General features: G+C 37.7%; 2 protein-coding genes across 2 annotated transcripts; both read left to right on the top strand.

Annotated features, from left to right (window-relative positions):
• The first annotated feature begins 14,216 nt into the window (after window positions 1-14,216).
• On the top strand, window positions 14,217-21,647 carry lim2.1 (lens intrinsic membrane protein 2.1). The gene is made up of 5 exons (XM_056240262.1): window positions 14,217-14,369; window positions 19,397-19,589; window positions 19,798-19,947; window positions 21,141-21,275; window positions 21,550-21,647. The coding sequence occupies exons 2-5, from the start codon at window positions 19,415-19,417 to the stop codon at window positions 21,609-21,611; spliced, it is 522 nt and encodes a 173-aa protein (XP_056096237.1). The 5' UTR covers window positions 14,217-14,369; window positions 19,397-19,414; the 3' UTR covers window positions 21,612-21,647.
• A 2,087-nt stretch (window positions 21,648-23,734) lies between these two features.
• On the top strand, window positions 23,735-25,971 carry bsx (brain-specific homeobox). The gene is made up of 3 exons (XM_056240198.1): window positions 23,735-24,616; window positions 25,400-25,590; window positions 25,712-25,971. The coding sequence occupies exons 1-3, from the start codon at window positions 24,364-24,366 to the stop codon at window positions 25,949-25,951; spliced, it is 684 nt and encodes a 227-aa protein (XP_056096173.1). The 5' UTR covers window positions 23,735-24,363; the 3' UTR covers window positions 25,952-25,971.
• Window positions 25,972-27,769: the final 1,798 nt, after the last annotated feature.

Here is a 27,769-nt window from a genome sequence, read left to right as displayed (position 1 = left end):
GAGGAACAGGCCGCTCCTTAAATGAAAAGACACAAGATGAGTATAGTTTGCTCCTCCCGTACTTTCCGCTAAGAAGAATCGCATCTTGGCTATTGAAGTAATCCGCGTCCAACGGTACCCATATGGTCCGGACATTTATCCGAACAGATTGGCGCTTTCCGTAGCATCAGCCAACTGCTAATCCCCGCTTTCTTGAGTCTCACACAGAGCCCAAAGCCTGTTAATGGTAAAGTGTCATGTGCTGGACGGCCCAAGCCAACGGCAGGCGAAATGATGGGCAGCTTGGCCCATCCCCACGTGATCGCCTCTCTCGTATTGATTCCCCTCCAATGTCTAATTCTATTAATCAGAGCAATTTCCCTGTGGGCAGTGGTTTATTTCACTCATCAAATGCCTGATGAAATCTTTAGACAGCACGAATTAGGGCCAATCACAACAAATAGCTGATAGTGTTAACCAGTCACAAGCTGCGCCGAGGCAGCGGTCCACTCTAATTTGAAAGCAAGTGAGGTGATAATGCGGTGTGTCATCCTTTTGTGGGCGCGCATTAATGCCGCTGCCTGAGATGGCAATTGACGGCAAATCGACTGCTTCCAAAGGCAGGAGAAGAAGATGAAATTGGGTTGATGCTGAAAATAAAGAACATTGACTGGCAAACTGCAGAGCGACTGCCGACTTGAATCCATTATTGCGACTGATGGGGAGGGCTTAATGCATCCCTGTCTTACATTATATTTGCATGGAGCTCTGCTGTCAAACCGGAGATATACATGAGAGACCCACTGCGTTAAGTGACCGGCTGCGCCTAATTGATTTGCCAACAACTTTGCTGTACGTTATGAAAAATCTATAAACTATTGACACATTATATGTGCAGAAGCTAACTTCACACATGGCTTGTCAGATTTTCAAACAGAAATCTTACATTTACGATTGTTTGGGTATCTGAATGAGCACAGATACTTACTATATACTTAATAAAAAATTAAATGAGACAATAAAACGACAAGTAGTCTGTTTAATAATAATGTTCAATATTTAATAATGTTAAAATACTTTTTTTAAAACATGTTTTTATTTAAAAAAAGAAAGAAAAGTCAATTCCATCTTTCTCCGCCGCCTCTATGTACTCTAACTACAACATCAAGACAAAGCATCAAAATATGTGTAGCGAGCGAGCAATTTCATGAACATGAACCCTCATATTCCTCAAACAGGAGCATGGCATTGTTCTTTTGAATCTCACAAATCTCACAGTTTCATTACTCCATTAAACTCTGTCTGTCTTGTGATTGCTAGGACTTAGATATCATATCCCCATTCCAAGATTCTCCTATATGCACAGGCCAGTTCCTTATTTGCCTACGAGGAGCGATGTAATAGGCAATTGCTGATATAACCCCACCCTCCCGAACAAACAACATGGGCAACCAAAAGCAATCTGACTGAATATCATTGTCTGCCGATATTGAGTGTTTCTAGACACATACCTGGTGATGGGCAGGCGTCAGAAATGATTAAGTATAGAATTGGAGAGATATGCAGAGGTCCTGGCCTTATTTGAACATACATACTTTTGCATTGATGCGAGAGGGAGGGGCTGACGTCGATGCTTTGGTATGCCACCATCTTGCCGCTCCACGCAGTTAGTAGAGAACAGCTGTTCATTTGAAGCTGCCTGCACCTTTTCTTGACCCCATTTTGTTCTGCGCGGCAGCCGAGACAGAGGAGGAATTAGTTGTATTACTGTCGCCCTGCCGCCGTGTGTGTTTCTGTGATTCCACTTGTATTCTCTCCATTACCGTGGCCCCTCTGTCTGATTAGGCACAACACACTCACTAACATGCCAAATCACTAGTGCGTAGCGCAGCCCAGAGCCCGGCCCTGGACATACACACTCGCACATCCGCTCACACTCGCTCAAACACACACTTCCAAACCCTGCCACCTGTCAGAATCACATCCTGAATGAAAAATAGGCTATTGATGTCCATTTATCTTTGATTTGCTTGCCTTTTTCAGTTCTTACGATCCAGAACTTGCTGGAAAATAATGGAAAAGAAATCTCATGCATAGGTTAGATTAGAGATGGAGAGTTTGTCTTATAATGCAAGATGAAGACAAGAAAATTTGATTCCTGTTTTCTTTTCTGTCTGTCTCTGTACTTGTCATTTTTCTGTTTTATGTTAAATCATAAAAAATTACAAGGTGTTCCTGTAAAAAAAAAGAAAATGGTGACTTTCACCTCAACGCATGAATAAATATCTCTGGGGGGGGAATCTATTGCCACTCTTTCTTCCATTGACTTGAAATTCAAAAGAGAGAAAATTCTAGCGAAATCACCTGCATTTCTTTTATAATATTCATTTAAACAAAGCTTTGGCTAAGTCATATTGATTGTGTTCTGATTTAAAAGTACCTGAGGCAGGGTGTCTCTAATCCAGAGGCTCTTTTAAAAATCACCTGGTCAGACAAATGGGACCTTTTAAAGGAGTATAATGTGTTCTTAAATTATTTTATTGATGGGAAGTGGGATGCCCTCCGCAGGTACCCATACAAATGTTTGGAGCACGCTGTGAAAGGGTCAATTTGTGCTCCATTTTCCATTTCTTCATTATCTGCCTTTAAAGCCGTGCTGAGCAGCTCAATAGGTCTGCAAGAAACTTCCACCCTCGTGCATTTACCACTGCCAACGTTTGCCTCCCTGTCGATTTTTAAACGCTTTAATCGGCAAATCATAATTTGTAGTAATTTGTGGTTGTCGGATATCACAGTTACATTTAGCTACGAGAATGTGATGTATATGAACTATATATTTGAAAAAAGCTATTTACCTGCTTTACCTGCAGCTTGGGCTCACTTGAAAGCCAATTTTGCTGTTGTTCATCCCCGATAGACCTATAATAGAAGTATTACTGCGCAGTATTGACGAGATTTCTTTATCTTTCTATATGTATCAATTTGCAATAAAGCCAAATAACAGGGCTACCTTTGCTCTGCCGTGGGTTTATTAGCAGTGAGGTCTGAATGACCCTGACATGAATGGGCTGAATAGCATTTTCAAATGACAGGTTAAAATGCACTTCCACTTACATTTAAACTTCCATGTAGGCACTTCAATTTAATAATGCAGTCATCATTTGTAAATGACTCCTCTTTCAGAGTCCATTAAGAAGTTTTTTTCCCTCTATTGAACTGCGAGTCAATAGGTGTGTAATAAGGAAGTGCAGCCCATGCGACTCAGAGGATTGTGGGGGTGGGGGAGCTGATGAGAGATTGCTCTATGAACAGGCTAATTAACGTCTGCTTGCCCAGACTCGTGGTAAAGTGGCACATTTGTGCTTAAGCAGCCGTCGTTTCGTGACTGACAGAGACTTGGGTTGTAGATTAGTGGAAAAATGGCCTCTTAATTAGCTGTTAACTGTAGGTGACGCTTACAAATGGGGAATAAGTTAGTCATCATCAGTGTTAGGCAATTCAGCAGTGAATTTATTTATTTTGTTATTTTGTTTATTGTTAATTCTCTTATTAGAACTGACAATGAAGGACACACATAACAGTAATAATTGCTTTTCTTTTTACCTTACACATATATAGGTGTACGCATATAAGGATGTCTTTTATGTAATGATATTGTGAAATATTACAACTTACAACAACTGTTTTCTATTTTAATACATTTTCAAATGTAATTTATTCCTGTGATTTTTGTAGCATAATTTATCCAGTCTTCAGTGTTACATGATCCTTCAGAAATCACTCTTAATATGATGATTTTGAGCTCAAGAAACATTTATTTTATCAGTTTTGAAAATTTTTGTGAATTTTGATTTTTTTCAGGATTCTTTGATGAATAGAACAGCATTTATTTGAAATAGAATTTCATAACAAAGTCACTTTTGATAAATTGAATGCACCCTTGCTGAATATTGTAGATATGTATACAGTTTTATGTTTATGTCTTTGTTGTGTATGTTTTTGTATACATTTACATTTTTATTTAAAAAATGTTTTATTTTGGTTCAAAATAAATGCAAGAATTATAATCATGTATTATAAAAATGCATATCTGCTTTTCATTAATTTAATCATAAACATAAGAAACAACACAAATGAGATTTCTTTAATATCTCAATTGTTTCTCCTAATGAGATTACATCTCTCTTTCTTACATTTCCTGATTCTCAGAAGCTTCTCCTGAGGCAAAGACTCAGTAATCTGTGTTTCAGAATAGATCTTATTAGTGTTGTTTCTTTCAAATTATGTTTATGTGAATCTCTTGAATTATGAAAGAACAACCTCTAAGAAGAGTCTGCCATTGTTGGTGTGTAATCCCTTTATTGTGGTAGGATTCCTACAATATGTCACCCATAACAGCAAAAGGATAAAATGGCAGGATTTAGGTGGTTGAAAAAGTTGTATCCTCTTGGTGAGATACAATATGACTAGTAGCTTCAAACTGGCAAAAGGCCTGTTTCAGTTAAATCATGTGACTGCGATATCCATTCTTCTGTCTCAGGTCCAAATAAGTAGCTAAGCAAGCCTTCGTGTCCCATAGCACTTTCCCATTGCCCTTGTGTGATCCTGCCAGCGTGAGGCTCAGCCAGGCCGAATGTAGAGGTCTAAGGTGTTGAGTAGAACATGGTCATAAAGAGATGGTGAAAATGAGGGTCCCTCTGGCTCAAGCTTTTCACCAGGATGTCTCTACTGACCCATGAAGACCCCTCTTTTCTGACCTAGACAAAAGTGGGAGTGAAGGACAAATGAGATCACAGCGCTCTGAATTAACTCAGAGAGTGCTCACTTTGTTTGCTGGGCCACAAGCTAAAGAGTGCTGCAGTGATGACACATCTTTGTAGGCCAGCCTGGAAGTTAGCATCACCCTGATTCCCTCTACAAAAACCCAATAGGATTTTTCTATTGGCTTTCATTTTTCTATTGGCAAAAGTTTAAAGTCCCCCTGAGGTGAAAATCATGCTTTTGATGTTGTTTATCTATGTGGTGTCTTTAATATGATTTAAGACAAACCATGTGCAAATTCATAAATCAACACCATTGCTGAGTATTTTCTCCTTAAAACTGCAGTGAACTAAAGACAGTCTCAAAAACACGGTTTGAAATCGCTGGTGTTTCTGACGTCACAAACTACCTGGTAACCAATTACGTCAACCGTATGATCCTCAACGAGTGGATCTCTGAGCTGGTGTGAGTGAGTGGAGGCAGGGCTAATTTGCATATTCATAGAACCGCGTTTACTAAATGAGGCAAGGGTGTAGAGTTACTTTTAAGCTATTTTAAGGCAACGAAAAAACGTTTAAATATTTAATTTTGGTGATCAAAGATAAAATTATTGACTACAGGGGGGGACACGTTTTTTTCATCATGATAATCTTCACTAATAAACAAAGCTTTTATGAATTTTGAAGCGTAATTACTTAAAAAGCTTAAGGAAGGCTATACATGAACTACACCATGGCCACATGACTTCAACGTCACCACCAACTCTTTCAGTCTTTATTTAAAAAACATTTTCCCTGAAAGTTTGAGTTAGAATAGTTTGCAAGAGCATGATTACAAACACAATGAGGCTGTGAAAGTGGAATAGTGAGTAGATAAGTTTAACTGTTCCGCTTGATGACGTTTAAAGGGATACTCCACCCAAAAATGAAAATTCTGTCATCATTTACTCACCCTCAAGTTGTTGCAAACCTGTATGAGTTTCTTTCTTCTGCTGAACACAAAGGAAGATATTTTGAAGAACGATTGGAAATTTGGCACCATTGACTTCCATAGTATTTTTTTTTTTTACTATGGAAATCAATGGTACCAAATTTCCAATCGTTCTTCAAAATATCTTCCTTTGTGTTCAGCAGAAGAAAGAAACTCATACAGGTTTGCAACAACTTGAGGGTGAGTAAATGATGACAGAATTTTCATTTTTGGGTGGAGTATCCCTTTAATGTCATTGACAACCTCTAGTCCCATTTAGTCACTAGTTAGCAACCACCTTTTACAACAAAAGTAAAAGCTTTAAAAAAACATTTACACTTTATTTTAATAGTTCACTTTAGACATTCTACTAACTATAAGAAGTTTTGCAACTACATCTCAACTAAATCTCATTATAGTAGTCGTAGACTGTCAGGTTAGGGTTTGGCTATAAGTTAACATACAGTTGCAAAGTTACTTATAGTTGGGCTTGGGGGAGCATCAAAATAATGTAATAGCAGATATTAAGCAGACAGTCTACTAATGCTATAATGAGAGTTAGTTGACATGTAGTTGCAAAGCTACTTAGTAGAATGTCTAAAGACATTGAACATTGAAGACATTGAAATAAAGTGTTACCAATAAATCTGATGTATTTTAAGTCATAGAATAAAATGTGAAAATAGCTTATATTAACCACAGACCTTATATTAACCAAAAACCCATTTTAAAAAGCGGTTGATTCAGGAAGATGGAACCGGAAATGCTAAAAACCCATTTCGGGGTTTTGGCCATACCTGCAGCTCTCTACACTCACAGATCCAGCTGGAGCACCATTGTTTTTGAAGAACTTTTTCCGAGTATGTTAGTGTAAAAAAGTAACCTCTAGCTGTTTGGACCTCAAATTATTTCACATTATGGAAGTGTAGGTATGTGTATTTCTCATCAAGAGCCTGTTCATTCAGACAAAATAAAAATCGATACGCAAAAAAAAAGTTATTGACGTCCACCGTGCCACAATTCTCTCCATAAATGTTTGAATGCTTTATTAGTTGTAACTTTTTTTATATGAGAACCTGTGCCATGCATTTTTCCTTTTCTCAGCAAGGGAGTGCTTTTAAAGCAATGACTCTGCGTGGCGTTGGGCGTTAGCTGAAAGAAAGGTCATCGGTCTTCGCGTGGTGCCGGCTGAAAGGGCTTCCGGTGCGATTCCGTAAGCCCCTAGTCACATCTGCACCTCCCTGGATTACGCAGCGCTCTGGCCTGCAGATGAGACCCAAGACCCTTTTTCTTCTTGCTCACTTAGAGTGATCAAATGACCAGTGAGAACTCAATTAGCAACATGTCTCCCTCTGGGAGTCAGTGCTGGGCGCTCGCCCTTGTGTTGCAAAGTGAGGCGCCGAGTGAGGTCGAGCTTTGATTTGCTTATTTGGGATCGACTTGTACAATTACAGGGTGATAAAGGCTTTTGACCGGGAGCAGGGACGTGGCTTGGGTTTGTTGACTGTACTCTGTGTCTGGGTTAACTGAAGCTGAATGGACATAGGAGGCTGGTTAAGCACTGCTTATTGAGTCCCTCGTAGGACCCCATGAGACCTCGGGAACAACAATGGCAGAATTAATGGGTAAAGCGCAATGAGAATGTCAACGCGACGGGGAGCGTGCTCAGAGCAGAGGCAGCTCTTAAGGTGATTGTGTTGCCAAACGCCCGCGTTGGATCTTTTGCATTTGTTTGTGTGTTTGAATGCATCTGTTGTTTTGGTGTGAAGTCAAATGCCCTTTATTTGATTTGTCTCTAAACAGTTGCACATAAAGCACTGTATAGATATATGAATATATTAGCCCTAAAATTCCTAATGTATCATATTTGATACATTATTTAAGGCCTGTAAATTATCAACATGGTCAAAACTTTGATGAAAAACCTGTTGTACACAGTCGACTACATGCCTTCTGTTATCTGATTGATGGTTTACACTTTTTAGCCACTTGATTTCCATAAAAAAATGTTTTAAATTATGTTAAAATGTGATTATCAAGTATAATACATCAGGCTTTTGAGGAACATTTATATACATCTCAATCATCATTTTATTGCATTGCGTTCCATTTTTTTGCCATCCACAATGAAAACTACAGAACTTTGTTCATAAAAATAAGCATTTAAATATCATCTTACTAAGACATATTATTGGTAAATATAATATAGATTGTCAGCTGATATTTATGTTTTAAGTAGCCTGCTATAGTTTATAAGGATATCATTGATTTACATTACAATCTTTCAGAATTTCATCTTACTTTCTGGCCATTAAAAATATCAGCAACTGCACCAAATGGCTCTTTTTTTTCTTTTTCTTTTTCTTTTTTTTGCCCAGTTTGGGCAAAACTGAGATGTTCTTTCTAGGGTTGCCAACTTTCTGAAATGGAAATAAGGAACGGGGGGGAGGGAGGGGGGGGGGGGGGTATGTGGTAGTGACATGCCCCCTGAAATTCATACATTTTATATCATATTATAATGCAACTTATTAGGCCTATATATTTATAGAATAGCAAAGAAGGCTTAATCAATATACAAGACTTAACCACACAGATATATCATGATCATTTTGCCAAAAATGAACCATGTATTTGTTTAGATTATAATACGTTTTATTTTTAACTTAAACAAATACAACATAACATTCGAAACTCATCGGCTTAGACTGCATTTGAAGAAAAATAAACACAACAGTTTTCTGTAGCCTTGTGAAAACTTATTCAATAGAATTAGACTTCTAGAATGTTCTTTCCGGTGCAAACATTTTTTTTTTTAAATTTTAGTAGTTTTTCTTATCATAGCCTACAAATGTCTTCGGAAACACATTTTACTCGATTTACTGAAGCCTGTAAAATGCATTTGCAGCTGCACAGCTTGCACATTGAGCGTCTGGCTCGCTCAGGCTGCGCTGCGGCAACTGCACATCCAATGGCGCGGGCGCCTCTGACGTGCGACCAATGAGCCAACTCTACGTCATTACACGTCAGAGCCCGTCAAGGTGGCGCCAAGTCCCCGAATTTGCCATTATAGTAGCGGGTCTTCGTTCATTCATCATAGTCTGTCTGACATATATATTAGAAGCTATGCATCTGTCATGGATTTGCACTGAATTGATTCTCAAAAATACGGAACAAAGTGCGTTCCGTATCAGTTCAATACGGAACAAGCCTTTTATATGTCAAATACGGAACGATTCCGTATTATACGGAACGGTTGGCAACCCTAGTTCTTTCCCCTCCAATCGGAATTGCTTCATTGTTTTGAGTTTTATGAACTTGTTTCTTTTCATTTAGACAAAGTTAAATTTAACTGAAACTGGGCTGGGATTTCTATCTCCCTGCATGCTTTGCCATGACACTCGAAAGGGAGAGTAAATGCTAAAAATGTGTTATATAATGATTTTTGTGCAAGATTAATGTTAAGTGGGGGGTTTAGTAGTGTTTAATGTTTTTCTATGCTAATTTAGAAGAGTCTCTGTAATGGTGTTTTTTTGGGGGGGGGGGGGGGGTTACCATCATGGTAACAAGAAAAGTATAGCTTGGTTTGAGAACAAATACAAATGCTTTAAGTTGCCGTATTCAGCAATTGATATGCTATATATGCTAATGCTATCGAAGCATTGTGTTACAAATAAGTAAGTTAGCATATACTGAATTAGCTCGTTAAAGCTAGCCAAGTTTCCACTACTAAAAATATTTAAGTTGAGATCACATGATAATTTTAAGTTAAATGACTGAATTAGCTTACTCAAATATTTCAAGTTAAGAGTAATTAAAATGTGTGAGTACAAGATAAAAATCTGCAAGTTCTGCTTAAACTTTGAATGTATTAACTTAACAATTTTGATTTAACTGATTACCTAAAAATAGTTTTTCCAACTTTTTCGGGTTTGCTAACTTTTTTATTTTCGACTGAAGGTACTGTAAACGGTTCTATTTTTTTTCTAACTATTGTTTTATTATGTCAGGCTTTACAGGGGTAAGATATCAAAATTGACTCAAATGTACATTCTTAAAGGGATAGTCCATCCAAAAATTAAAATTCTGTCATTATGTTGTTCTTTTTTTTCTTCTTCTGCGAAACACAAAAGAAGATAATTTGGGGGAAAAATTGGGAACCAAACAACACTGGAGGCCATTGACTTTTATTGAATGGTTAAAAAAATATATATAATGATTTGCTTTTCTGCTGAAACAACTTTCCTTTTCTGCTAAGATACTACTTGTGCCATGCAGTTAACTGAAAAATGTTAAACAATTAGCGAATAGCTATCTAGGCATTGTTTTAGCATTTGACCATGGCTCCATTCTGCGTGTAAGTATAATCCATTTACAACATCCAATCAGTTTTCAATAGATATAATCATGTTTTATATATATTTTTTAATTATCGTTGACTAAAAAATGTTCAATGCCTGAGATTCCTTATAAAAAAAATTTTACAATTTTTTTTAAGGTATTGACCAAATTGGTTTAGAAGGCCTAGACGAAGTCCTGAGATGTCCATTTGTGAGATGATTCCATAACACTCTGCCTCACTCTAGAGTTGAAAACTTGGCAGACTCCGGAGAACTTCTGAGGAGAACCATCCATCAGTCATAGTTAGGACTAATGATGTGTCCATTTTGACACTTCAGAATCAGTCACGGCAAATTGCTCTGTCGGGAGGGAAAACATTGAGAGAGATAGCCTCGCCTTGATATAATTTGTCGCTGCAAATGACAAAACAGAGCAGAGAATAATATGTGAAGTCAAGTTTAGTGAGAGAGAAAATGGAAAAATTTAGGGTTGTGAGGCACCTTAATGGATATCCTTGCAGCTAGATGAAAATGGGCTCGAGTAATGTGTCCTTAATGTGAGCCAGCCGGGTTTCTCGGAGTGTATCAAGAGAAAGGTGCCCTGTCATTTCGGCTAGCAATCACTTAATGGGGGCGGTAAATCTCAACAAAATGGACATGCACTGTGCTATTCCTGGCTTCAGCAGATGGAGTGAGTGATTGGCTCTGGTGAAAAGGAAAAAAAATAAAACAACGGAGAGGAAAAGTAAGTTGGAAAAAAAACAAAGAGGACGCAAAGAGCAAAAAAAGCAATCTCTTCCGTCTGGGGTCTGTGTGCTGTTTGTGTTTTGCAAAAGTGCAGAGACAGTGACAGGAATTTCAATTATCTAATTACGGCAAAATGAAAAGACATAAATGTTGTGATTTCTGCTGTCTTTCATAGATCAATCTAATGTGCGCTCACATTGAAAATCCAGCAAAATGGAAGAGGCAAAGTGAGGCAGCGTCTCTTCAAATCATGCAATTAAAATGACAAATTAGTTTCTTGATATATTCATCTAAGTGGTTAAGTGGAAGGGTTTTATTCCATACTCAGTGCCGTCGAGCAGGGATGGGAGGGAGAATCGTCTGCATGCTCTTTTGATTAAGGCAGCCGCTTAAATGCTGGGAAAATGTTGAAAGCACTTGCCATACAAATTAGCCAACCGAAGGCTGCGGAATGAAATTCTAAAGAGTTGATTTAGGCATTTAGGGGGGATGCGCCTGGCAGCTTAAAGGATTCAAAGACATTTCTCAGGCAGTGTGCATTATGTTGGAGGGGTCAGGGCTGAAACTGGTTCTTGTTTTGCTCCATTATGAAAGGGCAAACCACTGAAAGGGAGACACTGGAAACAGAAATTATTTCAATATCCGTTTTTGACCCAAAAGTAAACTGGAAGAGTTATTAGCTGAATATGGTAAAGATAATTCATGAACTAATTATCTATCTATCTATCTATCTATCTATCTATCTATCTATCTATCTATCTATCTATCTATCTATCTATCTATCTATCTATCTATCTATCTATCTATCTGTCTGTCTGTCTCTGTGTGTGTCTATCTGTCTGTCTGTAATCCCATCTGTCTGTCTATCTATCTGTCTGTCTGTCTATGTGTGTGTCTATCTATCTGTCTGTAATCCCATCTGTCTATCTATCTGTCTGTCTGTCTACCTATCTCTGTCGTCTGTCTGTCTTTGTAACCCCCCCCCCCCCCCCCCGTCTATCTGTATGTCTGTCTATCTATCTATCTGTCTGTCTGTCTGTCTCTGTGTGTGTCTATCTATCTGTCTGTCTGTAATCCCATCTGTCTGTCTATCTAACTGTCTGTCTGTCTGTCTGTGTCTATCTATCTGTCTGTAATCCCATCTGTCTATCTATCTATCTGTCTGTCTGTCTACCTATCTCTGCCGTCTGTCTGTCTTTGTAACCCCCCCCCCCCCGTCTATCTGTCTGTTTGTCTGTCTGTCTATCTATCTATCTATCTATCTATCTATCTATCTATCTATCTATCTATCTATCTATCTATCTATCTATCTATCTATCTATCTGTCTGTCTGTCTATGTGTGTGTCTATCTATCTGTCTGTAATCCCATCTGTCTATCTGTCTGTCTGTCTACCTATCTCTGTCGTCTGTCTGTCTTTGTAACCCCCGTCTATCTGTCTGTCTGTCTGTCTGTCTGTCTGTCTGTCTATCTATCTATCTATCTATCTATCTATCTATCTATCTATCTATCTATCTATCTATCTATCTATCTGTCTGTCTGTCTGTCTGTCTGTCTGTCTCTGTGTGTGTCTATCTATCTGTCTGTCTATCTATCTGTCTGTCTGTCTGTCTGTCTGTCTGTCTATGTGTGTGTCTATCTATCTGTCTGTAATCCCATCTGTCTATCTATCTATCTGTCTGTCTGTCTACCTATCTCTGTCGTCTGTCTGTCTTTGTAACCCCCCCCCCCCCCCCCCGTCTATCTGTCTGTCTGTCTATCTATCTATCTGTCTATCTATCTATCTATCTATCTATCTATCTATCTATCTATCTATCTATCTATCTATCTATCTGTCTGTCTGTCTATGTGTGTGTCTATCTATCTGTCTGTAATCCCATCTGTCTATCTACCTATCTCTGTCGTCTGTCTGTCTTTGTAACCCCCCTGTCTGTCCATCTATCTATCTATCTATCTATCTATCTATCTATCTATCTATCTATCTATCTATCTATCTATCTATCTATCTATCTATCTATCTATCTATCTATCTATCTATCTATCTATCTGTCTGTCTCTGTGTGCGTCTATCTATCTGTCTGTCATCCCATCTGTCTATCTATCTATCTATCTGTCTGTCTGTCTGTGTGTTTATCTATCTGTCTGTAATCCCATCTGTCTGTCTGTCTATCTATCTGTCTGTCTACCAATCTCTGTCGTCTGTCTGTCTTTGTAACCCCCCCTGTCTGTCTGTCTGTCTGTCTATCTATCTATCTATTCATTCTATATCTGTCTTTGCATACCGTAGAAAAGACAGCAGTGAAAATAAATGCATGCAATAGGATTGGGGTTGAGGTTAGCTCTAGTGGCATTGCATTTTTGTCATCTGTCATGTAACTGGCGCACAAAGGTACCGAGAATCCCCTGCAAGTCTGTTAGGAATATTCTTTTTCTGTGCATCCACAGAGTAGCTACATTTGTTATCATTAATGTTTGCTTTAATACACATGTCATAACAAATTCATCCTCTGAAAAGCCAGCTGCATTGGAGAAAGAAATGCTTCACTCATATTGTCCACTTTGATAGCTCAGAATGATATCAAATGCCCCTCTGCTGCCTCAGTTGAAATGGAACAAAATAGGCGGTGGTCTATAAAAATGAAGTTAGACGTAAGTACGGCACTCACATCTTTGAAAAAAACCCTTTCCTGTTGCATTTTGTAGTCGTCAATTGGTCAGAGCAACTTGCTCTAATGCAGGTAATGGATCCACTGTGGTCCTTTCATCTTCGGGACCATGTGCGGGAGATGGGAGAGGAACCCTTCTGGAGGAGAAAACAACTCTAACACACATAAGGGCGAGGGAAAGCAAACCTAAACTAATTCTCAATAGCGCGGTTCGACTGAAATGTTAAGGAAATCGGAGATGTTTTAGCATATTGCATAGATCTGTGAAAGCCTCAGAAAGCTGGATGAATGATGGTTTGGTTATTCATATTTCATCTATAATACTCAAGTATTTTTAAGAGACCATTTACATTTATCCATTCAGCAGATTCTTTTATCCAAAGCAGCATGCCTGTAATTGTATTTAGTTTTTCTTGTATTGTCACTTTAATGTAGAACTCCCCAGTCCACAACCTTTTGATATCCCACTGTGGATCTTTTAAATGTGAGGTTCATATAAAAGAAAGCACAATTTCATATGTCTAGATTGGTAGCAGAACATGAAAGCACACACAAAAAAATTCTAATTTTGTTCGGAGAATTTAATTGTTCCATGCTAGGCCCAACAGCAATCCAGATTTTCCGCTCGGCCTCTTCCCAACTATAGGGTGGTTAGCGGCGCCCGCTCAATGGAAAGCCTCCAGTCATCAGGATTTGTAGATAGTTCTGTTTCTTCAGCAGATTCCAAAATCACAAAACTATAGCCCTAGCTGATTGGCTGTGTTTTTGCCTGTTCTTTTGTTTCAGAGCTCTGCTTGGTCTTTCCCGTTCTCTCTATTCACCCGCTAAACGCTAGTGCTAAGAGCTGCTGGAAAGCTGCCTGTACTGCCATTATAGGGCCCTGGCGTATTTTATTTAGACTTTATTAAGGGGTTTGATAAAGGTAAGTGTGACTACTTTTAATAGCTAGATTATCGGATTGTTTGTTGGAATAGTGGACCTTTGGTGACAGATTTGTTTGTGTTTGACTGTTTTTGGCTTTTCTGGCTTCCATCAATATACATTTGGGAAAACCCTCCAAGAATATAAGACAACATTAATATCTGTCAGATGTAATATAATAATGTAGTGTTGACTCTAAAATAGCTGCTCAGATAACTAGATAAATATATTTCAAAAGAGGTCTAAAAAATGTATTATTTGATTAAATTGAGTTTTTAAAAGGCCTATTTATTTAAATATTGTATTATTATTATTAAAACACTGTCAATTTCAGAACCTTTCTGCATAAACAAAGTGTTACCCAAATTTAGAAAATGTGTCAAATAAAAAAATGTATGCTATGTTTTATAATGGTGATTTTATAAGTTTCATTTACTATACTATGTAACTTTTTTGTTCAAAATTTACAAATAATTTATAATGAGCGAGTACATCATGAATCCATCTTCTAAACGGTGTTTTTGTCTTATCCTGAATCATACAGTACGCCTAGCCTATAATAAAGTGTTTATATTCGGACTACTTTAGACCGAGCTGGATGACAACTGCTGCGGAGTAGCCCAGTACCTGCGTGATTCGTCATAGACATTTATAAACAGAGAGAAGAGCTGTGTCCCAATTCAGGGGCTGCATCCTCTTTTTTTTTTCAAGGAGCTGCATCCTGCGTCACACCGGCACGACGAAGGCTTTCTCAATTCGAAGGATTCTTCCCGATCCTTCAAATGCGGCCTACCGTTAGTGTTGCCAAGTCCGACGTTTTCCCGATCCCACACCCCCAAAACATTAGCCTGACTTCGTCATACTCATATTCTAGTCAGAATGTGAGTCTGATACTGCTCCATAGGGCTTTGATTATGAGCCGTGTCTTAACCGAACCAGGAGAAGAAGAAAAAAAACCTGCACTCAATTGGATAGACCTACAACCAATCAGAGCAACGCTGAGCTACGCATAGTTGTCAACAGAACTCAACTCACCACGCACGCTGGAAGAAGTAGTAAAATAATGAGTGTTGCTTCTTTTACTTGGTCCTCCATGAGTCCTACCAAAGGAGAAACCACAACGACCACAGGGTTTTGCAACTTTTGCCGAATCCCGTAGGAAGGACGAAAAAAACACATCTTTCCTATCGACAAATGCCTTGATTGCAGTTCTCTGTTCGTCTTTTAAAATGAATGCGCTGTCGATTTATTTTACAACAGACGCGAGAGCGGAATCTATACATCTCAATTCTCCAGCTGGAGTCAACTTTGAGGGAAACCAGTTTAACCCAAGCGCTCTTTGATAACGTGATCATCTGTCCATCATCGTATAAAAGCCCCACCCTGGCAATTTGATTGGCCCGACGATTTCTTAACCGATCATAAATACTCCTCAATGGATCGAGTCCAGACCGAACTTCCCGTCCAAAAAATGTTGTGGGCGGGGTTATGGGCTGGCATCCAGGCTCAGTAGCACCTCATTGCAGTACATGAGATCCAGGGGGCGGAGTTGGATCCAGATCTAAGGGGTGGAGATGGGTAGGATTAGGGGTGGGGTTAGGGATCAGGGGGCGGAGATGGGTAGGTTTAGGTATATGTAAGGTGGGAGGAGTTGGATCTGGATTTCGTGTTCTGCAGTGAGGACCATCTCTCCAGGCTAACAAAACATCCCTCATATTCCAACGCTATCTCACGACCAATTCGTACTAATTTGTACGAATGATTAAAAGGTGGCTAATTCGTACGAATTCATACGAACTCACTCGTACGGATTCGTACGATTTGTCTAAACCCACGTGATGGGTAGGTTTAGGGGCGGGGTCAGGGGTAGGTCATTCGTATGAATTCATACGAATTTGGAATTCGTAAAATATGTACGATTTAGCAAAAATCCTACAAATTCGAACAAATTCATACGAGTCAGGTCGTATGAATTGTTACGAATTAGCCACTCGTACAAATTAGTACGAATTGCTCGTGAGATCGGGTTGCATATTCACAAATCCTGCGGAGATTTCGGATGCCTGATGGAGAAAAGCCAATGGTCTTTTTGGGCTACTTTTGTTGCACAGACCTGGCAACCCTGCCTACCGTCCTTCTTTCCCCGGGCCACAAAAAGGATAGAACGAGGAACCAGCAGCAGCCAAGAGAAAACAAGACCGAAAGAATGAGCTGATTGAGATATTTAGGGAGGACATGAAGTTTCTGAGAGAGACAGAAGATGAATGTTGATGAGATCACAGGAGAGCAGGGAGAAAATGGACAGATTGGTAGAGAAATAAACGTTTGGTCATGTGAATTAAAATTAGTAAATGAAACAATCGTATGCATTACTTTTAAAAGTTATAGGCTATTTGTAAATGAAACAAAAAATTATTTCTTTGAATTCAATTTTTCCGATTTATTTTTGTAATGCAAGTTATAACTTGTAAATGTAATAAATAAATTATTCTGTAGGCTACATTTTTTTTTTCATGTAAATTAATTTGTAAATGAAACAAAATAAAATTGTTCTATAGGCTACATTTTTACTTAAGGTACTTTTTACAAGTGTTTACAAGATAAGTTACTTTTAGATAAGAAAAACAGAATACAAATTTGAATTAACAGTATACATAAAACAGATATGAAGAAAACATTTTTCTGTAGACCTTTATTGAGCTGAGTAAGGATCTGGTGGTGCATATTTGGGATGAGTGCATATTTCCACTGTCTATAACAGCTTTGCAGGGCTGACTCAGGCGTGGGCTGCCAATCACTGTTCTCAGAAAGAGGGAAGAATAAATGAAATTATCTCACATAGCCTACTCAAAAATCAAATCATAAATTATTTTAACATGCAAAACTGTCCTATGAGCTAAACTCAGCACTAGACCTATAGACATATTTTTAGTGTTTCTGTTATACTGTTGTTCATTTAAACAATATCTAATATCAAAATCTAATAACCATGAGTAAAAATAGTTCCCTTTGAGATGAAGTCGAGTTGAATAACAATCTAAACTTCCTACTTAAATACAGAGTAAATGTATTTCGTTACATTCCACCACTGGTTATTTGGAAAATGACACTAACAAAATGTATTGTAAATTTTATAAATTGTTAATTTATGTGGGCTACATAGTAAAGTCTAAAAGAGTATAAACCAGCTTATATAAAATCACATGCTAGTAACAAGACAACATTTTAACCTTTATTATAAATTTTTCCTTCTTTTGTATCATTAGATAGGCTACATTAGATTACTCGATTACCGGTAAACTGAAATCCAATAGGCCTACTTTTGCCTAAATCCAAAGTGTAATTTGGCCATTTCGTCTCCGGCGCGCAGTGAATTCTGGGTAGGCAAGGCTGCGAAGGAACCTCCTGATGTATCCTGCATTCACGGGAAAAGAAGGACGCATTTGCAGGCCACATTTTGAAGGAGCCTTCGAAGGGCCTTCGAATTGGGACCGCCTTCTCTGCTACCATAGACAGTAAAAGAAATGGACACAGCGACCCCATAGACTTCAACGTAGAAAAGTGAAGTCAATTAGAAGCACTCACTTCCTGATTGCCAAGCGTACTGCGCAGGCTCAAACTGAGCTTGACGACGTAGATGTGACGTGAGCAACTTGTACGTCTTCTAGTAGCGGCGCCAAGAGGAATCTGAATCATTCCCTTCCGAATCTTGCAGAGCCGGAGTTCGTGAGTATTAGCTGTCCATGAGCTAGCAGCAGGAGCAACTTTATGACACTCTATGGGCTTCTCCCTTGACTTTATGCCTCCACGTCCACCCGATTGCGCGCGAGCTTCTACTTCTGTCTATACGGTAATTTATCTACTGTGCGACAGAGAGTCGCGTGTTATGACGCAATCGTTAGCCTATTTTTACAAAAATGGCTTCTACGGGGCCATAACGGAAGATACAAGGTAATGGAGCCTTTTATACATTCTCGTGTTTCTTTAGAAATAAACAATGGACAAATGGAGTCTTTAAACGCCTCAGATGTAAAGTTATTCGCTGTCAAAGTGACGCAAAAATGAATGGGAGTCAATGGGATGCTAACAGCAGGTGATGGCTTGTTAGCCAATGGCGGCCCCCGGGGAGACTTCAGTTTCCGGCTGGTGGATTACCCCCTTGTCTGCTACTCTGCTAACAGTCGCGCCGCGGTGACGCAATCGGCTATACTTTCCCCTTTAAATGAGTCTCGGTGCGTCCTTTGAAGACCGCGTCGGCCGCACCCTTCGAAGGACTCAACCTTCAAAGGATGCAGCCCTGAATTGGGACACAGCTAAGAACTCCGGCTACAATGTTCTTTCGCAAGACGCATGCAGTTTTGTTTATAGTTAAAGTTACACAGTGTCCCTTTGAAAACAAATAAAAAAAGTCATTTTCATTTAAAGTTTGAGTCACCAATCAGTATACAATTAGATGCTTCCCCCCCAACCCCAACCAATTACAACGTGGCACCCTCTACTGAATGGTGCTTTTTTTGTACCTCACTTAACCTCTATCTCGTTTTATATCTGTCAATACGATACTGGAAAAATCGCAGGCTAATGAAATATTATGTGATTATTATTTTCACATCAAGAGAATATTTTGCAAAAGGAATATAAAGCATATTCAAGAACAAACTTGATAAACCAACATGTTGCTTTTTCTCAGTGAGCATTGTCCTATTTACAATAACTAAATCTTTTCCAGCCAGTTCACCTGAAAACTGTTAGCCTTAACCTGAAAAGAAGAAAGAGAGAGTGTGAGTGAGTAGCCTCCTGATACTGACCTCTCAGCGCACTCAGAGGAAGTAATGTGTTCATTACAATGCAATTACAGACACTCACATGCTTCTGAGTGAAGTGCAGCGCTATTGAGAGGAGTCTGCACCAGTCCCTTGATGCTAACACAACCCTGACATTCATGTGTGTGTGTGTGCATTAATGCATGCGTCCCATGTGTGTTTGTTTATAAATGTGTGTGTGCTTTTGTTTTTAGTCTGTCTGTAGGTGCAGAATGTACAGCTTCATGGGAGGAGGGCTGTTTTGTGCAGGAGTGGGCAATATACTCCTGATTGTTTCCACAGCAACAGATTATTGGATGCAGTACCGTCATTCAAACAACTACATGCATCAGGGGCTGTGGAGATACTGCATGCCGGGAAAATGCTTCACACACACCGACAGCATTGGTGAGATTTACCAATGGAGTCATAAACAAACAGAAGAACAAAAACAACTAAAATTGATCAAACCTACTTTAGTTGCATCAAATGCACATTTTACTTGTGTTTTAAAGTTGTTGTTCTCTGGACCTTCAATTCCACTTTTACTTCGTTATTCATGCATTGCAAACAAGCTGGTGGTAATAACATGGCCTTTGACCGTCTGACTTCACAGCATACTGGGATGCTACACGAGCGTTCATGATCTTGTCTCTGTTGGCCTGCTTCTTTGGCATCATCATCGGTATCATGGCCTTCATCCACTACTCCTCCTTTGACAGGTTTGATAAAAGCTTTGCTGCAGGCATTCTGTTCTTCATCTCATGTAAGTTGCATTTTCTTCTGCCTATTTAATCTTGAAATATGATAACTTTTTAAGTCATCAAGTGTTTGTAACTAGTTGTTGCAAGTAATCAGAGAAATAAACATGTCAGTTATTGTCTGGACACTGTGTTATTGTTTTGCAATTATACGGATAGTTCACCCCAAAATGAAAATTCTGTCATTAATTACTCACCGTCATGTCCTTCAAAACCTTCGTTCATCTTTGGAACACAAATGAAGATCTTTTTGATGAAATCTGAGAGTTTTCTGTTCCTCCATTGACAGCTACGCAACTACCACTTTGACGCTTCAAAACGTTGATGAAGAGATTGTAAAACAAATCCATATGAATTGAGCGGTTTAGTCCAAAATTTCTGAAGAGACACGATCGCTTTATATGATCATACGCTTTTATTCACACAAACATTCATCAACTCTCACATCAGTTGTGGTGAACGGAAGCTCAAGCATGTTCTCTTGAAGTGCGAGAACCAATGAGGTTCATTCTCGTGTTATACGTTTGAGCTTCCGCGGGAACCAATGAGGGTCATTCTTGTGTTACGCAGCACGTTTGAGTTTCAGCAAGAACCAATGAGGTTCATTCTCATGTTACGCATCACATTTGAGATTCCGCAAGAACCAATGAGGTTTGTTCTCGTGTTACGCAGCACGTTTGAGCTTCAGCAAGAACCAATAAGGTACATTCAGGTACAGTTGAGCTTCTGTTTATGTTTGCTGATCAATGTTTATGTCAATAAAAGCCTAAATTAAATCTGTTCATCATATAAAGCGATTGAGTCTCTCCAGAAAATGTTGACTAAACCACTCGATTAATATGGATTCGTTTTACAATCTCGTTATGAACTTGAAGCATCAAAGTGGTAGTTGCATAGCTTTCAACGGAGGGACTGAAAGCTCTCAGATTTCATCAAAAAGAACTAAAGTCCTTCAGGTTTAGAACAACATGAGGGTGAGTAATTAATGACAGAATTGTCGTTTTTGGGTGAACTATCCCTTTAAATAAATTAACCTGCAATTTGTGGAACATGGAATTATGATGTAGTGTTAAATAAAAAATATGAAAAATACTACAGTATTAAATATTTATATTTAATCATTTTGTTAAATGTATTTATTTATTTAATCACATCCTATTTTTATTTAATCCTGCTTCTCCCCTTTTCCCCCCACAAGGCTTTTTTGTGTTTCTGGCCATGGCTGTGTACACAGGAGTTACAATAAATTACTATGGTAAACGCTATGGTAACTGGAGGTTCTCCTGGTCTTACATCATTGGCTGGGTGTCTGTTGTGCTCACTTTCTTTTCAGGTAATGATAGTCGTTAAAGTCTAAAAAAAAACCACACCTTTAAATGATCTACTTCATTTGTTTATATTTTTCACACACACACAAAAAAAAACATATGATTTAAATAGTGTACTTATACACACTCAACTAATTTGTGGTTTTATTTTTTAAATTGTTGTTGTTGAAACATCTTATTAAGGGAGGTAAATTGCTTTTGAATCAGTTTATACTGAACTAAACAACACAAACTGTTTTTTCACTTGAATGAATGTGGTTGTTTTTTGTTTTTATTTAGGTATTTTCTATATGTGTGCATACCGGATGCATGAATGCCCCAGAAGCTCGAATCCTCACTAGAAGACTGGGCTTTATTATCACCAATATTGGAAGCCAGTCTATAGCACCAAAACCCCATTAGGTCATGAAAAAAAAAAGAACAAAGAAATTTTTAAATAAAGAATTATAGATAGTATCAATGTGTGAACACTTACAATCTTTTTGTCTATATTATGAAAAACTGTACAAAACAACTGGTGGAGAATCTGAACATCAAATAAATAAAAAAAATAAAAATAACATACATCTTTCTATTTATTTCTCCTTCAATCCTTTCTTCATGTGTTTCTTTTGTTATTTCTTTCTATAAAACAATGTGGTTCTGCAATCATTCAAAGGAAATTCAATACAAAAAAAACATTGCTGTCCAGAATATAGAATATACGTGGTTTTATTTAAATAAACTTAGAAGAATGATCAGATCATTTTCGAGTTAGGTAATGGTAGCCTACTTCTTGTGTGCAAAGTAACACACTATATTTTAACATACATAAGGACTTGGCATTACACAATAAGTTAGTCTAGTGGGTAAACTGCTCTTAGTATAAGGTGCGCGAGCTAATGCCACAAGCTTCTTACAGAAAAGCACCACTTAGGTGTGACGCAGTGGCGTGCTGTCTCCCAATTTCACTTGATTAAATGGCTATTAAAAGCTGCTTAACTGCCTCTGCATGGGTGCGGATTCTATCGACTTCTCAAGTAAAGGCGATTCCATCACCATTAGTACATTTACTTTCGCATTTTGCCATAAAAGCAACTTGTTTCCCGTGATTCGTTAGCCGTGTGGAGCGCACGTGCCCGTTAATAAAAGGTTTCGATTGCAGTTGGCATACTCCAAAATCACATTACATCGTTTGAGTATAAGCATATACACTGCGCGAAATAATTTTCTTAATCGATATTTTATATTGTTTTCAGTAACAGTAAAAAATAAAATGCCTAAGCATCATTGAAACAAGATAAATTGACCGCATAAGATAGGCCTATGGGATCATTTTACTTGTTTTGAACATAAACCCCACAAAATGGTTAGTTTAAAACAAAAACATTTTATAGGAATCTCATGCTGTAGACTAGCCAACTTATAGGCTACTTTACAAATACAAACTAATAAATCAGTAAGATCATTACAGGCGTTCGTGGGAGATATGCTCATTAAATGACTAGAAACTCATTCAAACTGAGCAACTCCTCTCCTATTGTAATTTAGAGGATCTTCTCTTTTCGTAGAAGACTAATGAAGTCGTATTTCACATTTGCAGGAATACTGTGTTTTCGTGACCAATTGAATCTAGTAATTAATTTGTTCTTCTAACCCATCAGATCAAATGGAAATCCTGCGGTCGAGGATTACTACTTTCGCTCTAACATCCAACCTAATTACCTAATAGTATTGCTGCAAGACTTCTGCCAATAATGAAACACTTTTACCATTAGCCCCCGTGATTGCAGATGTGGTGACAACACGATATCAACAAATTACCGCTCCATCAGTTGAGACGGAACTGAAGCACACTTGTATCCTCGCAGATTTCAATATCTACAATTAAATCCCATTTCATAGAAGCCCTGTTCCCCTGTACCGTAACATGAAATAATGATAAAAAATTATACCACACACAGCATAGCCTACATGCTCACCAATAAATGAAATAAGAAAACGCCAAGAAACTAGAACCACAGTTAAACATAATTCAGCAGTCGTTGTTAACGATAGCCTACGTCTAGAAAGAGCATTTTACCTTTTCACAAAAGTATTAACTGGTGAGTTGTTACCTTTATGATTTGTAAATACCACTATCATCCTCTAATTAGTTGTTTTGATGGGTTTTTTAATAAATAAATAAAAACTTTTTCTAGCCCACAAAAATCCGAATTAGCATGCAGCGAGAGGGAAAATGTAAATGGTAACCGTCGTAACTGACAGAAGCGGCATTGTAAACCATTTAAAATGTCAAACATTGTCACATGTGTATGTCCTTAACACATAAGTGTTTATTTATGTGGGGTTATTTTAATTCGGTTATTTTATTAACAATACAGAACTCTCGAATATTTGAACCGCTATAACATTCGTAGCCTAACTGACACAAGTTGCAGCTGATGTAGGCTAATCCGTTTTAAATAGCCTATAACAAGCTTATTATTATTATAACCACGATAATTTGTCATGTTGGGTTATTTTAAAAATGAGATAACAATCCAACAAACAGGGTTAAATCAGAACTCGCGGAGCCCATTTAAATTGTAACTGTCGTAACAGGAGCTTCAAATGGATTGTAACAGGTGCATGCGGTGCATTATTCTGAATTCTTTAAACGCTATCAGCCAGTCTTAGTCCTTTGTTAAGGTTCTTGACAGGTCCACGCGCCTTTTAAGCCAGTGTACAGTGAAAGTGCAGGCTTATGTCTGAGTGACTGTTGCGGAACAGGGCTCTTGTAGCGAGGCTTTTTCAGCACCACGGGGATCGAGCGACCCTGTCCATGCCGTTCCTCCCGCCGCCTGCATAATTAATCCACAAAGAACTCGTTCCATTCTCCGCCCAGCCCTCGCGCTATTGGCTGAGTGCTAATCTACTTCCTGATTTGCTGCTGTCAGTCTCGATCCAAATAAATAGTAATGTACCTGTACCAGCGTGCACAGGTTGCCAACGAAGACTACGTTTCCGCTTTTAAGGTCCTGAAGACTGGGACCAACTGAGTGATTTTGTTTGCGACACAGGCATCTAAAAAGCCTCACGGAATTGCCCGTGTTTTCTACAAAAAGTTTTGAAATGAATCTGAACTACACATCTCCGCTCCCCCAGATGCCGACTCAAAGGTCAACGTCGTTCTTCATTGAAGATATTTTACTACATAAGCCTAAACCTTTGCGAGAGGTGTTTCCCTCGCCCTTTTCAAACTCTCTTGCCTCCCGGATGCCTCTTTTAGAGTATGGATATCCCCTTATGCCTACACCGATCCTGGCTCCTCATCCGCATCATCCACTACACAAACCTGAACACCATCCGTACTTTTTCGCGTCTGGTAAGTAGCCTACGCTAAATTTAAACTCAAAGATTTACATTAAGAAATAATGCATATTATTAAGACCCTTCATATTTTTGTGCATTTAATGCATGTATTGGTGCTCACAAATTGGTGTATTTTTTTGTCAAGATATCACCGCTATAACATAAACATCTAAAAATCATTCAAATGCATGCCTACGTGCCAGTTAATATTTTAAAAAGCATTCCATAAACTGAACCCTAATTGTTTAGTTGGAAAAATAGGCCTATGCAGCAAATTAACCTAAATGTGATTCTTGTTGAAACATTTAAAGTAAAAATTATAATTTAATATGGTTCAATAAATCTAGATTGCACCAACGACAATATTTTTAAGAGTTAGAATTCGAAAGAATTAATCCTTAGTAACAGTTACGTATTTTTACAGTGAAAGGTGATAGTCGTGATATTCATAGATTAAAGAACCATGTTATTTCTCTGAGTAGGCCTAAATATAAAATAATATTAATAACTATAACAATAATAAACTATATACTATCTTTAATTGGTAGGCCTACTGTATGATTTTATTTATTAAAAATCACCTATCGATTAAAAAATAATTTAATTTCTATTAAAACGTCTTATTTTTTCTAACTTATATTGTGTTTTATTTTTTACACTTTTTTCTACTTTAAACTCATTTTAATTCACTTGGGTCCTTAAAAACGGTTGAAATAAAAACATGAAAAGTTTTCTGTAAGGCTGCAAGATATCGAAGAATTAATTAATGATTATCAATATGTTTCCCTTGCAAAAGGAATGCAGATGCCTGCGTTATTTCAGCATCATCCGGAATTACCAGGGAAGCACTGTAGACGCAGAAAGGCCAGAACAGTGTTCTCAGACTCACAGTTATCAGGACTCGAGAAAAGGTTCGAGATCCAGAGATATCTGTCCACACCCGAGCGCGTGGAACTGGCTACGGCGCTCAGTCTATCGGAAACACAGGTAATGACGTTAAATATTGTTTAAGAATCCAGACATAATTTTCAAGATCTTATATGTGTTCACATACAATTTAAACGAATCAGGAGTTTATTAAGGCATATACATCGTTTGCCTTATGCAGGTAAAGACGTGGTTTCAGAACCGGAGGATGAAGCATAAAAAACAGCTGAGGAAAACACAAGACGACCAGAAAACCCCAAATGATGTAGACAGATCGCTGGAGAACACGAGCGAGAGCGAAATGCACGAGAAAAGTACAGACGGTAAAAACGGCATGAGTCCGGACAGATACACGCTGGACGACAATGAAGATGATGTCGATATTGAAGATGACATTTGCTCTCCTGAACATTTACTTTAGTATTGTCACCCTCATGAACAAAAAAATAAATAAAATACATATTAATTTAAAAAATTTTAGATAGGAAATTATATATAGTTTCTTTTCTTTCTTTTTTTTTTTTTACATCAGTCTATACTGTTCAAGCGCTTAAGAAAATTTTTGGACAGCTGAAGGACATAAAAATAATGCGTGGTCATTCAGCATTATTATTATTATTATTATAATTTATCACAATGGTCATGGCTATGTGCACTGTAAAAAAAATTGCTGTAGTTTTGCAGCTGGTTGCCAGTAACTTACTGTAGATTTAAATTGATGTATATTTACTGGCAACAGTTTGTTCAAAGTTAAATGAACATTAAACATTAACAAGTCTTTGTCTTTACAGAATAAAATTATAAAATAACAATCTAATGCAAAGCATTCTGGGAACCAGAAATCTTCATCAACCGTTTTCTGTTTTTTTCCTTCAGATTTTGGTTCCCAGAATGCTTTGCATGAGGCTGTTATTTTAGTTTTATTCTGTAAAGATAAAGACTTGTTAATGTTTAATGTTCATTTAACTTTGAACAAACTGTTGCCAGTAATTAACATCAATTTAAAACTACAGTAAGTTACTGGCAAACAGCTGCCAGTAATACTGTAATTTCTACAGATTTTTTTTACAGTGTGACTGACGACTCTGATAATTTTTGTAAATGTGGAATTAATGGTACGTAATGTACTGACAATCTGTAAATAGATTTATGATATTTACTTGCTAAATAATCATTCAAGAAATGTAACAATTAATTTTCATTCCAATTGAAGTGTAACATTTTACATTTTCAGCACTTTCGCGGGATGATATTGGTTGTTTTGTTTGGCATGTGGACTGACATATTTATGAACTCTAAAACTGTGACTTGTCATTTGTTAAAACTAATAATGTATATAAACAATGTATATTGAGTGAATTATCTAAGACAATCCTTAAACGAGTAGCGTCTTCTTTCTTTGTGCTTTGAAAGCTTATGAATTTAATATTTCATTCAATTCATAAAAGCTGCGCGTAATCACAATTTCGAGCATTATAACACTCTTAAAATATAAAGGTTATTTATTGTCATCGATGGTTCCATGAAGAAACTTTCACATCCATGGAATCTTTCCATCGCACAAAAGGTTCTTTAAAGTGGGGTGAAAAAGTTATTTAGGTTATTAAAATGTTCTTGACAATGAGATTTTTTTAAATTTATTTTTCGTTCTTTTAAGAACCATTCACTGAAAGGTTCTTTGGGCAACCAAAAATGGTTCTTCAATGGCTGAGAAAACCCCATTTTGGAACTTTTATGTTTAAGTGAAGAGAAACGAATTAAGGGACCAATAACGAATGGTACTAATTATCACATAACAACAGTAATAATAACATTAACCAAATAAGAGTTTTGGCCGAATAAAAACAATAAGAAAGCGCATGGAATAAAATCAATCGATTTGTCAATAAACAACTGCTTGCATCATAGCTACAAAATTGCAAAAATGGCCTATTTAGCCTATCTCAGATTTTTGTTTCTCATCTATTATTGATTTAATAAGCTTTTCTTTATTATTTATACAAACTTAATACATAAATAATGGGACTGACTCACTTTAAGCAGCCTATTGTTCTCAGTGGTTCGTTTTTAACGGAATAAATCCCTGTTCTCGACCGTGCAGCAGAGATCTGAGCCTGAATGTATATGATATTTTTGTATTGTGGGTTTGGAATTGATCTTTGATCATTGGAATTGTTCTTGGACAATCGATTCACCAATTTGTCCTTTGTAAACTCACATCGTATACATTATTGACTAT

Source organism: Rhinichthys klamathensis, unplaced genomic scaffold (assembly GCF_029890125.1).
Source record: "Rhinichthys klamathensis goyatoka isolate OS25496 unplaced genomic scaffold, OSU_Roscu_1.1 h1tg000585l_1, whole genome shotgun sequence".
Lineage (NCBI taxonomy): Eukaryota > Metazoa > Chordata > Actinopteri > Cypriniformes > Leuciscidae > Rhinichthys > Rhinichthys klamathensis.
This window is presented reverse-complemented; position numbering and strand designations above follow the sequence as displayed.